The sequence below is a fragment of the Daldinia childiae genome (assembly GCF_008694065.1).
Source record: "Daldinia childiae strain JS-1345 chromosome Unknown Scaffold3, whole genome shotgun sequence".
Lineage (NCBI taxonomy): Eukaryota > Fungi > Ascomycota > Sordariomycetes > Xylariales > Hypoxylaceae > Daldinia > Daldinia childiae.
In genome coordinates, this window is record NW_022984644.1 from 1444716 (window position 1) to 1457419 (window position 12704).

The following is a 12704-nucleotide window of genomic DNA, read 5'->3' on the forward strand; positions in this document are numbered from 1 at the left end:
ATTAAAGTATCGAATATCAAGGAATATTCATGGCAAGTGGTTGATGACAATTAAGAAAAGCTGTCGTGTGTGCGAAGCATTACTGTAGATGGTAAGAATTGTCGAGTTGTCGCGTTGAGGCTGGAGACAAAACAACCCAATGACGAACCCCGGCTTATCCATTAAAATGAACCGAGGCAAGCGGCTTATTCGATAAGCAACTATCCCCTTGGCTGGCATAAAACAGCAACTCCATAACTTTCAGTATTAATACATACGGATTGGCTAGAAAGAAAGAAACGCTCGTGCGGTACTAAACCAACCAATAATATTTGCGGGTTGCGGTTTTAGAGACCAATCATAAGACCTTTTTCTATTATGTTAATGAATGACGTTAAGCCTTATGTACTAATACTGAAAGTTATGGAGTTGCTGTCTTATGCCAGCCAAGGGGATATGTGATTGCTCAAGTACCTAAATTATCACGTGCCGAGCTGACTCATACATATTCCGTACAGTGATGTTAAAAGAGTTGAAACCAAAATAATTAACCATGATCAACTCATATATTTTATATAAAATCTAATTGAAGTTCAAATACAAATATCAATTAGACTCGTCATGTTATTAATGGAAATTGTGAACCCGTTTGTTTTCCTCTGCTATTATTGCAAGCTTTAGTCAATGACTTGCCTATGTGGCCGCAACATAAGTGGGTTCGAATCCTACTGTGGTCAAACCAGAAATGGTCCGACTTAGGTTTTTCCTTGGGCACTGCTGGGCGTTGAGGGTGATTCCATCTCCGTTATAAGAAGGCGTATTCGACGGTTTTCCCCCTGGTTAAAGTCGGCTACCTGGCACCGGCGCTAACCAGGTAGAGTAATGTTGTAGACAGGTAGGGGTTGGGGATGTTATAGGTGCGTAGCTGTAGTTACTTAGCTTAGTTATAGTAACTACCTAGTTATACATATAAACATTAACGTTTTCATCATCATTTAGTCAATGACTAACAAAAATGCTCCATCCCATTAAAGCCTTTACGAGCGAGTTTCTAAACAGCATATCTCAAGCACCGATTAGTTCTAAAGACGCGGAGGATATAATCGTCCTACCAAAATATTGGAATTGGTTAAGTAACTTAGAAGGACTCTGGGACCGGCGAGAAGTCTGCCCACAATGTGGGTGGGATGGTAATCCCGAACATCTACTTAAAGTCCCAACACCTCGGGATGAACCAAATATCATATTCAGTCAGCCCGAGGAATCACATTGTATCTGTTGCAAGATAATTGACCGTTTGTTTGAACAACAGCAAGATCGGGATCGGGATCGATGGACTATATCTCTATGGACAAATCAGGACAAACCCTGTGTTCTTCTACAAGATACCTTTATGGAAGAAGATGATGTTGAGTGGAACTTTTTCCTCGCGCATTCAGAACGGATAAGTCTATCAGGATACCCAAGGGTTCTCTTGTCTCCGGCAATACTGCATCAGAAGCCGCCTGTGAATGGGCAAAACACCAGTTATCAGCCTGCTCGAGATATCACCAACGTTGCCGCACGCAGGATAGCTCATTTCTTCCCACGCGACTCATGTCTATCGCCGGTAGTAACGACGATGTAAGGCTGATAGAAAACTCCGAAGTACCTCATGGTTCGCATTATTGTAGCTCTCAGCCACTGCTGGGGCTTAAAGCTACCCGAGTGTCTGACTACAAAGGGAAATTTCTTGGATCAGAAGGAAAATGTTCCTTGGAGTACGCTTCCAAAGAGCTTTCAAGAAGCTATCTCGTTTACGCGCAAACTTGGTATAGGCTATATATGGATTGACTCACTATGTATCATTCAAAGGGACCCCGAGGATTGGTTACGGGAGGCTGGCCGAATGTTCCATGTTTATCAGAATGCGTTCTTGACAATTGCCGCATCTCATGCCGAGGACAGTTCCAAGGGGCTCTTCTCCAGCCTGAGCCCTGAACAACAGCTACAATTGGGTAAAATTCGGCATGGTACTGAGGAGTACCAGTTATATGCGCAGCAGTCTTTTCCGGAGATCACCAATCTATACTTAAATCATCGGACTGAGCCCCTTTTTAAGCGAGCTTGGACATTCCAAGAAAGATTAGTCTCTCCTCGAATTCTATATTTCACAAAACACGAGTTGATATGGGAATGTTATTCAACATCCGTCTGTGAGTGCGGGTTCCACGGTGATGGACCGTATAATCCGACAAGTTTGAAGATGCTACATGTCAACGGCTTAATGAACAATACATCTCTTTCACAGCAAATCCCCACCAACTATAACGAATATATTAAAAATGTCATAGGGCTTACCAAGAAAAATAAGCTCTCGGAGGATGATACTGGGAAGACATGGCGTAGAATTGTTCAATTTTACTCGGACCTGCAACTTACCAACCAAACCGATAGACTTCTAGCGATCGGGGCCATTGCAGAGCAGACTCAAGCCGTGCGCCAGGACAAAACATATCTTGCTGGACTTTGGCATGAATCGCTTGGGCTGGACTTGCTGTGGGCTCGCAAGCGTAAACCAAAACCCCAGCAACGTTCAGAATACTATACCGCCCCTACCTGGTCGTGGGCCTCCATCCCTGGTCCAGTTGCTTACGACTCTACAGCACCGCTTAAGCCACATATCAAAGTAATAGACGCAAGCTGTGAGTACACGGACGGAAATCAATTTGGACAAGCTACTGGAGGGCGGCTAATACTACGCGGAGAATCCATTACGTGTACGCTTTGCAAGTCCTCTCAAGAATCCCCGGAGAATTACCGTATTTTGCATCCCGAGCTAGCAGTTGATATTGAAGTCAATGTGGATTGCGAGCCCTTTCTACAGACAGAGGAGCAAATGACCGTGCTTATGTTGCGCATAGCCGATACGTGCGAGTTTCCAGCACCAATTAGCATTGTACTCAAGGAGGACAGGGGGGTAGATGATGAGGTATTCTATACTCGCTTAGGGCTTGCATCACCGCCTGGGGCCACTATCGAGGGGCAAGAGGAACGTCGGAAGCTTATGGATTGGTTCAACAGTTGCAGCGAAATTCGAACATGCATTATCATTTAACTCGACGCTACCATTAGAGCCAGGAGTATAATTACAATCGCCGAAGTCAAAAGAAATTGGAAGATATGTTGAGTCGTTCCTACATAGCGCGTTGGGTCCTTTTGGATACTATCACCGATATCCTAGGATGGCTTGGAGTTAGTTAAATTAGGGGTTAGGCGGCCCGTTCCTCAAGGTTAAGCATCGCGTAGATGTCAGGATTCTAGATGTTTCATCTAGAGCAAGGAACAGGTTTAGTATGTTATAGACTTAGAGCCTCTTAGATGGTCAGAGTTCCTTGAGAGACAACAAAGTTGTTTCCATGCTGTTTGGTTCCACCTCGTGGCAGTAGAAGACATCCGTTAAGATTAATGGGAACTATATATCAAGCTCGGATTTACCGAAACCGGCATCTTTTTACTTAAGGATGAGAGCTGCTTTGACGTCGCTTAGTTCCTCGCCCATATCGTCTTGTTTTCGATACCAAAGCGTTATGCTATACCACTAGTTAATCCTATTGTGTGCGTGGATATTAAGTTTCTACCCTGCTTGCTTATAATTTGACAACAGCCAACGCGCTCATAATTATTCGCTGTGTCCTTAATGCTCTTAGACTACATTTTCATAAACATATGGTAGACTGACATACTGAGCTCTCGTTTTTAGTTTTGCCACCGTGTATATGAGGGGTGTGAATACGACTAGGTTAATAGCTATGAATCTAATTCATACAGGACAACTGGTTTGCATACGGACAGCCCTTATATTCCAAGTACCTGGTGAATAGTCTGGACTAGACTTCTAAGGATTATAGGTAAAATAGAGAAATAGCCTGCTCTTCATTATCTGGATACGCAGTTACTTAAATATTTTAAACTGTTCACCTTTGACATTTTCTTAACTAGGCGCACCGAGTACTACTTATTTATCTATTATTACCACTTATTCCTCAGAGGAATCAGATTCATCAATTGAGTGCAGGGGTACTTGCAAATAGTCTTTACTAGTACTATTTAAGTTGTCGAAAAAATAAATATATTTTGCGAGCGGACATCTAGCCGCCGATGACAAATCTTATGAAGCATTGACATCCTATAGGTGACGTGGCGTATATCTTAAACTTACATTATCATGTTATAGGTTTATAATGTTTATTCAGTTTGTATTAGTCCCTTAGTCACTAGTTGTGCTTACATGTTGAGGTAACTTTATAGAATCTTCGAAATATCGGATGATTGTTTACTTTGATGACGACCTGAGTAGGGATACGTACTCACTACGTAGCTAGAAGCAGCAAAATATTAATATATGCTCGGTGCTATAGATTTCAATAGTACCTAGTTTAGGTTGTATAAGTAGATAATCGCTGGCTTGTATACTCGAGCCTTAGGTAGTTAAACTACGTAACCATAGCGTTAATTCCTAACGAGGTAGATACCTATCATGTATATCGCCCCAGCTCCTTCTTTCCCGCAAAGATTCTTACCTGGTTGCCCAACAACCATAAAATCCTAGCCATGAACTAACCTAACACAATAAAACTTTCAGTTCTCTCAAGAGGCTGGAGCAACCTGCACTTACACCAAATAAACTATCAACATATGAAGAAAATTAAACTAGACACTATCGCGTCCGAACACCTCGTGTTTAAACTATAACGCCAACACGTTAAAAAAAAGCAAACTTTGACATTACGCTCAGTCAAAATGGCTCTTCAACAAAAAATATCCTGCTCAATTCCCAGGTATAAAACTACACGTGTTGAACTTGTTATCATCTCAAAATAATCTCCATCCTTTCTACAATACCATTCATCAATAACACTACCGTTACTACTTTCATACCCATACAACAAACATTCAAGTCACTAAACTATCTACCCAAGTTATAACACTTACTACTACAACAATACCTCTCCCCTATAATACCTATTCAAAATACTATATACTGGCCTCGTCTCTATCACAGGCCAGTCTTTTATCAACAACAACCTAAGCAATAAATCATATTACCACTACGAAGTCATCGTAAACATGCCTTCAACACCTTCTACCTCTAAGGGCGATAGCCGCAAGCGCAACTCGCCCAGACATCGTAACCCAGTTCCCAAGCAAGCAAATTCCAAGCGCGTCCAAATAACACACCAGCAAGAATTGGCGCTCAAATTCCACGATAAACCCAACGGAGCTAGGCTGGGACTGCACTGGGATTTTGTCCGAGGGAAGAATGTGGCTTATATAAAAGACCACTTCACCGGCGCTGTCCGACCAGCGATAATGAAGGACGACATGTACGACAACATGTCAAAAGAAAAGCTCGAAGAGCATCGCCGGTATCACCAACAAATGATCGAATCCTTACGGAACGAGGAGGAAAACAAGTCTTAAGCAAGCCTATAGTCGAGAAGGAACTTCCCACCGACTAATACGACAGGAAAGGCTTGAGGAGGAAGTTAAGATCGAAGAAGCGATCAATTGGCCAAAGTTAGAAGATTCGGCTGGCGGTGCAACCTAAACGGGCAACAAGAACTAGACGGATAATAAAATTTATACCTACGAGACAGGAAAAGAACGAGTCCCGCCATTCCGGTGGGCGGTAAAGGAACCGGATATTTAACGGAGGTGTCTCGCGATAAAGAGATGAGGAAATACCAAAGGGAAAGGGATCATCGGCGTCAGCTACGACGTCCGATGTATACGCTATGCAGGGGAAATGGGCGATACCATTGGCGACAAGCCAAACAACTACTACAAAATTACGGAACTTAACAATAAAGATAACGAGGAAGGTAAAAAAAGACGCCTTCAGCATCGCGGGAATTTTTATATCACGACAACCTAATCAAAAACGACCTTTATAGCTTCGGATTCCTTGCTGAAGATACCCTTAATAGACAAAAGCAACAACTCAATCGAAGCAAGCAAATAGAAGATAAACTCGGCACATTGTCGAAATTAGAGAGCATATTCGATAGGTTGATGAAGACTTTCGCAGACCTTAGCAATTGGTATATATACTCTACCGATACTTAACAGCCGCCTACCGCTTGGTCATATCGGCGTGCTTTATATCACGGAATAGAAATCAACAGATTCGATAGTGTTGTTGGACCGACGGATTATCGACTTCGGGCACACTGCAGAGGCATTTCTCACTCTTACAAATGCACTCGGGTCCGGCAACTTAATCGGTTTGAGTGCACTCAAAACTGGCCAATATCATCGTCGATTGTGTAACCCTAACAACTACGTACAACATATTTCCGAAATGGTTCACAATCAAAAGCATCACTTTGGCCCGAAAAGTGATGCTCACTCTTGCAGATGGCATCACGAACAACACTTTTAGCCCGAGACGAGGAAGTATAGTCCTGTCGCTTCCAGAAGTTAAAATGGAAGCCCTGGTGAATGGCTTTGTGGACGGACTCTAGGACCAAGACCTGTAGAAGGAATCTATTGATAATAATGTCGGAACTGCAAGTCCTTGTGAAGAGCGTATAATATTATTCGGAGCTACCACCGAATCCTGCAGTCTTGACTGAACACCAAATACCTACGAACAAGCCAGAAGGAAAAAGGCAAATGGATGCGAAAGACGAAAAAAATAAGGGGACACACGGAAGATAACTGAGCTCGGTTGTTGCATATCCCTTCTACATGGACATTGGTCGAGACATCCACCCATGTGAAACAATATGTACCTATGGGTACACTAGGTGCACCCGGACATGAAACTCCAGGGCTGTCATATGCATGGGATGAAAGATGCATAATACGAGGTTTGCTCCGTCAATTATCAGAGCAAACAATTAGCTATAGATAACCCCCCCGGGACTCGGCCCCACAACAAAGACCGGAAAAGAAGTTGGACAGACGATCTCCCGACCGTGACGAGTCCCACAAATTTCCGGCATTGAGGCTAGATGCGACGGCAGAACCCATAACATTTAGACCAATGGAATTAATCTTGGGCGACATGAAGCCGACGGCAATAGGAACGGATACGGGATCTTGGGGGGGAAATTAAAAAAAATCGATTTATTAATTTCGGGGTTATTTTTGGCACGTTGCCGAGCATCAGATAAATGGCTCATGGAGATATATAATTTCTAAGCGGTGGAAGGATTGGTCGCACGTGGACTAAGGGAAAAAGGGGAAAGGAGGTGGGAAGGAAAAAAAGAAGGAGAAAGGGAAATGGGGTATGGGGATGAGGGGGGGAACGGGGAAGGGGAAAGGGAAAGGGAGAGAGAGGGCTTTGTTCGGAAAGGGTGGGAGACAAGGGAATGAATGCATCGTCAATATCGTTGACGTATACTATGTACGGGAGGAATGGAATACGTGGCCAACCCTCGGTCCCACGTCCAGACATAGATAATGAATGAGTAATTATGCGCGCGCCCGGTAGCCGGTCACGAACACGATGTGAGAAAAAAAAAATGAAATTTATCACGCGGATGGGATTATCGTGAAGTGGCCCCCGCACAGATCACCGAGTGTTGGTCTAGAGCAGGCAAACCGTGCTTGACCGCATCCCAGGGGCGGGCCCCTCGGAGCTCAGTGAGAGGGACCCCCCTGCTGCGATGCTGCCATGTTCCAATCTTAGGCGGTTAGGCAGGGAATGCAGGAAAAAAGGTCACGCTGGCCAAGCTGTGCGTGTTGCGTGCTATGTAAGATAGATAGAGAGAGAGAGAGGGAGGGAGGTTGACGAGAATTAGTAACTAAAATCTGTTGAGTAATGGAACACCACTAGGGGGGCATTAGGAATTCTTCACATGGGAAAAGGCAAAAAAAAAAAAAAAATGAGTAATGAGGGGCAAAATTCGGCTCGAGCTCTTTTTTTTCTTCTTCTTTTCCCCTTCTTTGATGAAAATTAAATGGATTGCCCAAATTTCCAGCGCCGCGCCCCTAAAGCTGACCTAGTGACCTCTCTTGCCCCTCAAATACAAGAACGATGAGCTAATGGGAGCCTCCCCCTTCCATAAGAGAATGTTCCACCAATCCCCCCCGACACTGTAAGAAAGATTGGCTGGGAAGGTGGGGAAATTCTTTTTTTTTTTTTTTTTATGACGCTGAGAAGGAAAGGAAAGGACGCATCGATAACACCTCCCATGCGCTCATACTCTCATAGGTACGCTCGAAAGATGAGAAGGTCTAGGCCGGTTCCTGCTATGTATGTACATATGTATGTATGTATGTATTTTCTTAAGATAGCTCCAGATTAGTAGCCCTGCTTACAACTGAACTGTGCCGGTATCGTGCCGGTATCTTGTCAGCAAATTTCGAACCAAACAAAAATCAACTTTAAACCATCCAATAATGTTCCCCGCAATCCTCCAAACCTTTCTCCACTCTCCACGAGCCTACCATATTCATCCATAGTCACCCATGAGTCCATGAAGTCCCATACAGCTAATACAGCTAATACAGCTAATACAGCTAACGCTCCTGCTACTCCAGAGACACGGCTCGGCAGCTCTCATACCCCTGCTCTTTCCTGCATTCTCGAATTTGCATTAGGCACCTGGCACTTTGTTCAATTCGCATACCTACTAAAAAGCTTCAGCCGGTTCAGATCGGTACAATTGAGTACAACACGTAAGTGCGTAAAGTGCGTAAGTGCGACATTGTGCGATCTACTCGCACTTACCAAGATGATTGTCCCATTCACTGCCACTGCCACATCCACTTCCACATCCACGTCCTTATCCTTTTGCTCTTTCTCCTCTTATTATTATTTCTCTTCCGTCTCTTTATCTTTCCTCTCCTCCTCATATTCCTCTTCCTTATACTCATACTCTTTCTCCCCTCGTACCTATCGTAACCATCATATATTATCTTGTCGTCGACTTTTCCCCAACATAGCCATAGCCACTGCCCCGTTGCAGAAAAAGATACCCAAGATACCCTTTATCAACCGAATTTCCGTCACGGCATATACCTCGGCCTCCTTTCAGCCGACTGCACGTCATCTCGATCCAGATTGCTAGGATAAGGCTAAATTGCCTCACGCCGTCTCCCACCTTGAACGAACTTCAACACCATCAAGTCGTCCAATAATTATTTCACCAGTTGTCATTCGTAACAACTACCAGAGTGCAATGGGAGACAACCGTGAGACCAACGGGTTGACCAACGGTCATGTCAATGGTTACGCCAATGGCCGCACCAATGGTTATACTAATGGTCAGCGTGCCAACGGCCATACCAATGGCAACACCAATGGACATACCAGCAACAATTCCAACGGCGGTGGTCTATGGACCAGTAAACGTGCATCATCGGAATGGTTTATCGGTAGTATAGACCAGGGCACCACGTCGTCGCGTTTTCTCATCTTTAATCGCCACATGGACCCAGTCGCTAGTCATCAAATCGAATTTGAAAATCTCTATCCTGAATCGGGGTATTGACGTCACCCTGCCCCCCTTATTACATCAACCATGAGCTAATGACCCATTTTCGCAACGCAGGTGGCACGAACATGATGCCTTAGAATTGCTCCGCTCTGTTGAGTCTTGTATCGAAAGAGCCATTGAACAGTTTACTTTTGGAGGTTATTCCACATCCCAAATAAAAGCTGTAGGTATCACAAACCAGCGCGAAACCACTGTATGCTGGGATAAGATCACTGGCGAACCCCTATGCAATGCCGTCGTATGGCCAGACACTCGAACCAAAGATATCGTCCGAGATTTGAAGAATTACCCTGGCGCCCATGCCATTCCCGAACTATGCGGTCTTCCCCTGAGCACGTATCCTTCCAGCGTAAAACTGGTTTGGTTGTTGAAGAATAACCTGACCGTGAGAAATGCCTACGAAGAAGGCCGTCTCGCATTTGGTACCGTAGATAGCTGGCTGATTTATCGCCTAAACGGTAAGGACAAGAATGTCCACGTTACGGACACTACCAACGCGAGTAGGACTATGTTCATGAACTTGCACACTCGGCAGTATGATGACAGACTACTCTCCTTCTTCGGAATTGACAAGAACAAGGTTGCATTGCCCAAGATTGTGCCATCGTCGGACCCCGAAGCCTTCGGTACCATTGGCCGCGGCGCCTTGGCCGGTGTGAGAATTGCAGGTTGCTTAGGTGACCAGGCCAGCGCGCTTGTCGGCCAATGCGGATTCAAGCCGGGCCAGGCCAAGAACACATATGGTACTGGATGTTTCTTGTTATACAACGTAGGCCACAGGCCGGTACTTTCCAAGTATGGCTTATTGGCGACGGTCGCATTCGACTTTGGAAAGGGCCGGGAACCAGTTTACGCCCTGGAAGGAAGTGTAGCAGTGGGCGGCTCCGGTGTAAAGTTTTTAATGAACAATTTAGGATTTATCAGAGACTCTAATAGAGTTGGTGAATTGGCTGAGAGCGTCAAGGATAATGGCGGGGTGGTGTTTGTAACCGCATTCAGTGGTCTATTCGCACCGTACTGGATTGACGATGCGAAAGGTACCCTTTGTAAGTCCTCATCAATAGCCTCAACGGGCCTCAACCTATTCAGACGAGCTCTTGCTAATCATATTCCAGTCGGAATAACGCAACATACACAAAGAGGTCACATCGCACGTGCGACACTGGAAGCCACTTGCTTTCAGACTCGCGCGATTTTAGAAGCGATGGAGAAAGACTCAAACCACAAGCTTGCGTCTCTTGCCGTCGACGGCGGCATGTCGAACTCAGATCTGACGATGCAGACACAAGCTGATGTTACCGGCATCCGCGTAGAGCGACCGGCAATGCGCGAGACCACAGCCTTAGGTGCTGCAATCGCTGCCGGTCTAGCTGTCGAAGGTTGCTGGTCTAGCTTTGAGGAGCTCACAGAGCTCACACGCAAAAAGCCAGGTCGCCGGGTTTTCGCACCCAGAATTGACCGAAAGAAAGCCCAGCGCATGTACCAACACTGGGAGAGAGCTGTCGAGATGAGTCGCGGATGGGTCCGCGACGATCATTCTGATGACGAGAATGAATCTTCCAGGCCTGACATCTTCAGGAAACCGACGTTGTAAAATTTCAGATGTCGGAGTTGGCGCCCCCTCTCATTAATAACTATAAGTCGCAATGGAGTGTGACGGGTAGGAGTGGATCATGGGCATGATATCTGGTCATTCACTGGATGCACGAAGCGCTCAACGGGCGCAATGACCTCCATTTCCTTGCATTGAACATGTTGTTTCGGGAATAGATGCCCTGACATGCATGTCATATATAGGCAGGCAAGCGTGTAAGTACCTAGGCAGGCAGAAGGTAGAGGCAGAGGTAGAGGCAGAGGCAGGGAAAAGGCAGCTTACACACCTTTTTACTTATTTAACCTACCTGATTTTGTACGTAGCAAAAGGTCGCACATGCGGGAGGTTGGATGGGAGGGGACGTGAATGGTACGGCGGAAGGGTGGGAGGGTCGGGTATAATTACATACATAGTAATGCTAGTCGTGCGTACCCCAGGTATAATAACACAATATCTCCATAGTTTTCCTGCAGGGCGTAAAGGTATTATGTATTCGTAGCCGAGCGGAACCATGTAATTGGGCGTTTTGAGCTCGGTTTAATGTGCGGCCGTGAGACGGCGACCAACGCAGATTCGCAGATTCGCAAATTGCTGACCGAAAGTGAACACGGGACACGGCACAAGACGGCACGATAATACGTACAGCAGGCCGAACTGCGGTTTACTGCCTAACGTTTATCATGTGAGCATGCGAAGGGCGATGGGATATTGGGATATGGGATAGATGGGATATGATATTGGCTCGCTTTTTTATTTTATTTTTATTTTTTTCGTATGTATGGTATCACATTGCCACATCGGAATTTTTCACCTGGGACAGATGACGAAGGAAGGGAAGAGAATTATAGACGGATGGACGGACGGACGTGTGGAAATGCTGGGGAAGTGGATGGGTAGGTAAGGTTCAGGTTCAGGTAGGTTCAGGTAGATGGAACAATGGATGTATGGATGTATGGTATGGTATTAGGTAGGTGGTAGTATGTAACAGGTAGCCAGCTACCTAAGGTATGTATGTAATTGCGCATACGCGCGCGCGGACACCCGCCTGTGCGTACGTCTATGTGTTATACCTGGAATAATACCTACCTACCTATGTATACTTTATAACTACTGATTGTATATATAGACGGATTGTTTTGCTTAGGTAGGTATATACCTAGTTTAATGTTGTTAGTATTTTTGCTTTATGCTAATATGGACATTGAATGAATAAATGATATGTATGTAGTATGTAGATAATACAAGCAGAAGTAAAAGTAGAGGTGCAATACATATAAACGGGCATCACTACACACATGGATACATACAACCATAATACAATACAATACAATATAATAAAAATCAACCTCACCCCATCAACATCACTAACCACACACCAACCAGCCAAATATCCAACAAAAAAAAAAAAAAACAACCACAACAAATATAAACAACATCACAAACGCAAAAAAATCCCAATAGATATATCCAAACCGGCGCAACGGCATTCCCCGTACGGACGTATTCTCGGAGCAACCAAATAGGCGGCTACTACCTACTACCTCATCACAAAAAGTGACCGCGGGCCCGTCACATCGACAGCTACCCACGGTGTAGATCGCTACCAGACAGACTTATACGTAGCGTCTCTACGAAGAAAC

The 12704-nt window shown here is 45.0% G+C and overlaps 3 protein-coding genes across 3 annotated transcripts; all 3 read left to right on the forward strand.

Annotated features, from left to right (window-relative positions):
• Window positions 1-1633: 1633 nt before the first annotated feature.
• GL218_03122 (uncharacterized protein) lies at window positions 1634-3076 on the forward strand (the record flags this gene model as incomplete). The annotated part of the gene is made up of 1 exon (XM_033579670.1): window positions 1634-3076. One exon carries the CDS (start codon window positions 1634-1636, stop codon window positions 3074-3076), a length of 1443 nt encoding a protein of 480 aa, XP_033436092.1.
• A 2012-nt stretch (window positions 3077-5088) lies between these two features.
• GL218_03123 (uncharacterized protein) lies at window positions 5089-5442 on the forward strand (the record flags this gene model as incomplete). Its single annotated transcript, XM_033579671.1, has 1 exon — window positions 5089-5442. The coding sequence occupies one exon, from the start codon at window positions 5089-5091 to the stop codon at window positions 5440-5442; it is 354 nt and encodes a 117-aa protein (XP_033436093.1).
• Window positions 5443-9152: 3710 nt separating this feature from the next.
• Window positions 9153-11064, forward strand: GL218_03124 (putative glycerol kinase 3; the record flags this gene model as incomplete). The annotated part of the gene is made up of 3 exons (XM_033579672.1): window positions 9153-9457; window positions 9525-10516; window positions 10586-11064. 3 exons carry the CDS (start codon window positions 9153-9155, stop codon window positions 11062-11064), a joined length of 1776 nt encoding a protein of 591 aa, XP_033436090.1.
• Between the last annotated feature and the right edge of the window lie 1640 nt (window positions 11065-12704).